General features: G+C 38.1%; 1 protein-coding gene across 1 annotated transcript; it reads left to right on the plus strand.

The window, feature by feature from the left end:
• Window positions 1-346: 346 nt before the first annotated feature.
• LOC108355015 (PR domain zinc finger protein 8-like) lies at window positions 347-2360 on the plus strand (the record flags this gene model as incomplete). The annotated part of the gene is made up of 2 exons (XM_017606189.1): window positions 347-875; window positions 2036-2360. Coding segments are annotated over exons 1-2 (854 nt in total), but the record flags the coding sequence as incomplete, so codon positions are not given.
• Between the last annotated feature and the right edge of the window lie 93 nt (window positions 2361-2453).

Raw genomic sequence — 2453 nt, forward strand, 5'->3', positions numbered from 1 at the left:
AAATGAGCATTCAGGCTGACGCGTCGATATAAAAGCCAAGGACATTTCCCAATTGGAACGCAGAATCAAATCAGAGCGCGCAGGGAATACACAAAAGTGCATAGAAAATTTAAAAGAAATTTTGAGAAAGAGGATATTTCAATTATATTATTATTTTTTTTTTTCGTGGAGAAAAATGTTGCCAGCGCTATCGACCAACAACACACATAAACATAAACTACATTTGGATACCAGCAATATTGCCGCACAATCACAACAACAGCCAACACTGCAGCACGCTCAACAGCAGCAGCACCACCACCACCAACAACAACAACAACAACGCTCACTTAAACGTAGCGCAAGTATGATATTTCGCATAGAGCACCTGCTACCCAGCACCAGCAGAGGATCGCCGGGTATTGCCCCGAGCACTACTAGAACAACACCAACAACGCCACACTCGCCACCACCTTCAACTCGGATGGAAGCTACCAGCAGCACTTCGACTGCGATGACCGCCAAGCGTTCTAAACCACGTGCCACATGCACCGGTGTCCTCCTCGCACAATTTACACCCAAAGATACGTTGTCCGAAGCGATACCAACATATGCACTCATGAGCACTGCCAACACTATGGCCGCTGCGGAGTCTACTACGGCATTTTGTACGCTTTCTCAAGGTGTGCTGCGCATGAGTCCCGAACTGTTGAGACGCATAAAACTCTCGGAGGATGTGCACAGCTATAATGCGCTATTTGAATTGCAGCCGGGCGGTATGGTGCATGTGCGAACTGTGCGCGATGTGCCGCGTGACGAGGAAATAGTGGCGTGGTTTGGCGAGGAGGTGGCGCTGCTTATGTCTATACCGTTTCTTGCGCCACTTAATATACAAGGTGAGTGTTGCTAAAAAAAAAATGGTTTTCTATTTTTTACAATTAAGGCCGTATTTTAATTTTATAATTTTCCGATATTTTGCATTTTTGATTTGATTTATCGAAATGTTTATCGATAAGTGTTGTTAAGAAAGAGTTTTATATTCTTATAAATAAAGCCGTGAATTTTAATTTTATGCTTTTTGCTAATTTTGTATTTATCGATCAATTTATCGATGTAATTTTTGATATATTAATCTAACTATTTAAATATGGATGCCTGTATATTTATCGACATATTAATTCAGTGTTTAATTCATTTATCGATATCGTTTTCGTAATTCATTGAAACACTGAAATCGATATGATTTTCCATATACAGTCAGCGTCAAAAATATGAATACCCTGACGTTTCTTTATTTATATTTTCCATGCCAAATTTTTCTAATTTTTTTTTTATAAAAACCAGCAGAATAAATCTTTTATAATTTCATTTAGAACTCGGGAAAATTCAAGAAATACCAAAAATTTTCACCAAAATTTTCAACTTTTCAATTCCATTTTTCAGAAAAATTTTGGGTATGCAGATTTGTAAATTACCCTTGATTTTTGAGAATTTTTTTTTTTGTCGAGGGTGTTGCGCATTTTCTACCGTATGAAAATAGATTTTGTTCAGCCGTTATATGGAAGAAAATGCGAAACACCTTTGACAAAAAAAATTTTCAAAAATCGACGGCAAATTTTAGAGCCTTGAATGAGCTACATACTCAAAATTTTTCTAAAAAATCGAATTGAAAAGTTGAAATTTTTGAGGAAATTTTTTTGCCATTTCTTAAATTTTCCTGAGTTTGTGTGAGTGAAATTGAAAAAATTAACTCTGCTGGTTTTTTCTGTTAAATGGACTACATTTTAATAAAAAAAAATATAAAAAAATTAGTATGGAAAATATACATGAAGAAAGTTCTTTATGAAATTGAAAAAATTAATTATGCTAGTTTTTGTTGTTGAGAGAACTATATTTAAAAAATAAAAATAAAAAATAAATTTTATGGAAAATATACATAAAAAAATCATCAAAACGTCGGGTATTCATATTTTTGGCGCTGGCTGTATGCGCATATGCCATGATTTCACACCACTAGCTTTCTAACCCACAATTTCCTCCGCTTCAATTCCCGCAGGCAATAAACGTTACACTTGTCACCTCTGTCAGCTGTCGTTCGAAACACCGAATCCGCTAAAAATCCATTTGGCTCTCGCATGTGGTCGTCACTCTATGGATATACTCTGGATACGCTTGCATTACGCTCTAAAAGCGTCCAGCTACACACAGCAACAACGTGAGCTGCTTGCAGCGACGGCGACCCGAACAACTAGCCAACCATTGTTGCATACGCCACCAGCAGCTCCATCAAGCACATCATCCATTTCGCCAGCCTCATCACCACAGCCAGCCGCAGCTGTACAAACATCCACACATTCGCAACAGCATCATCAACAACAAGAGCAACAGCTACACCACCACCACCACCAGCAACAACAACAACAAGTACACCGCTTTTCCGCCTTTAAACCTGTCTCACCTTCGATTGCCTTCAG

The sequence above is a fragment of the Rhagoletis zephyria genome, unplaced genomic scaffold (assembly GCF_001687245.7).
Source record: "Rhagoletis zephyria isolate East Lansing unplaced genomic scaffold, Rhagoletis_zephyria_1.1 Rzeph_scaffold_41429, whole genome shotgun sequence".
NCBI lineage: Eukaryota > Metazoa > Arthropoda > Insecta > Diptera > Tephritidae > Rhagoletis > Rhagoletis zephyria.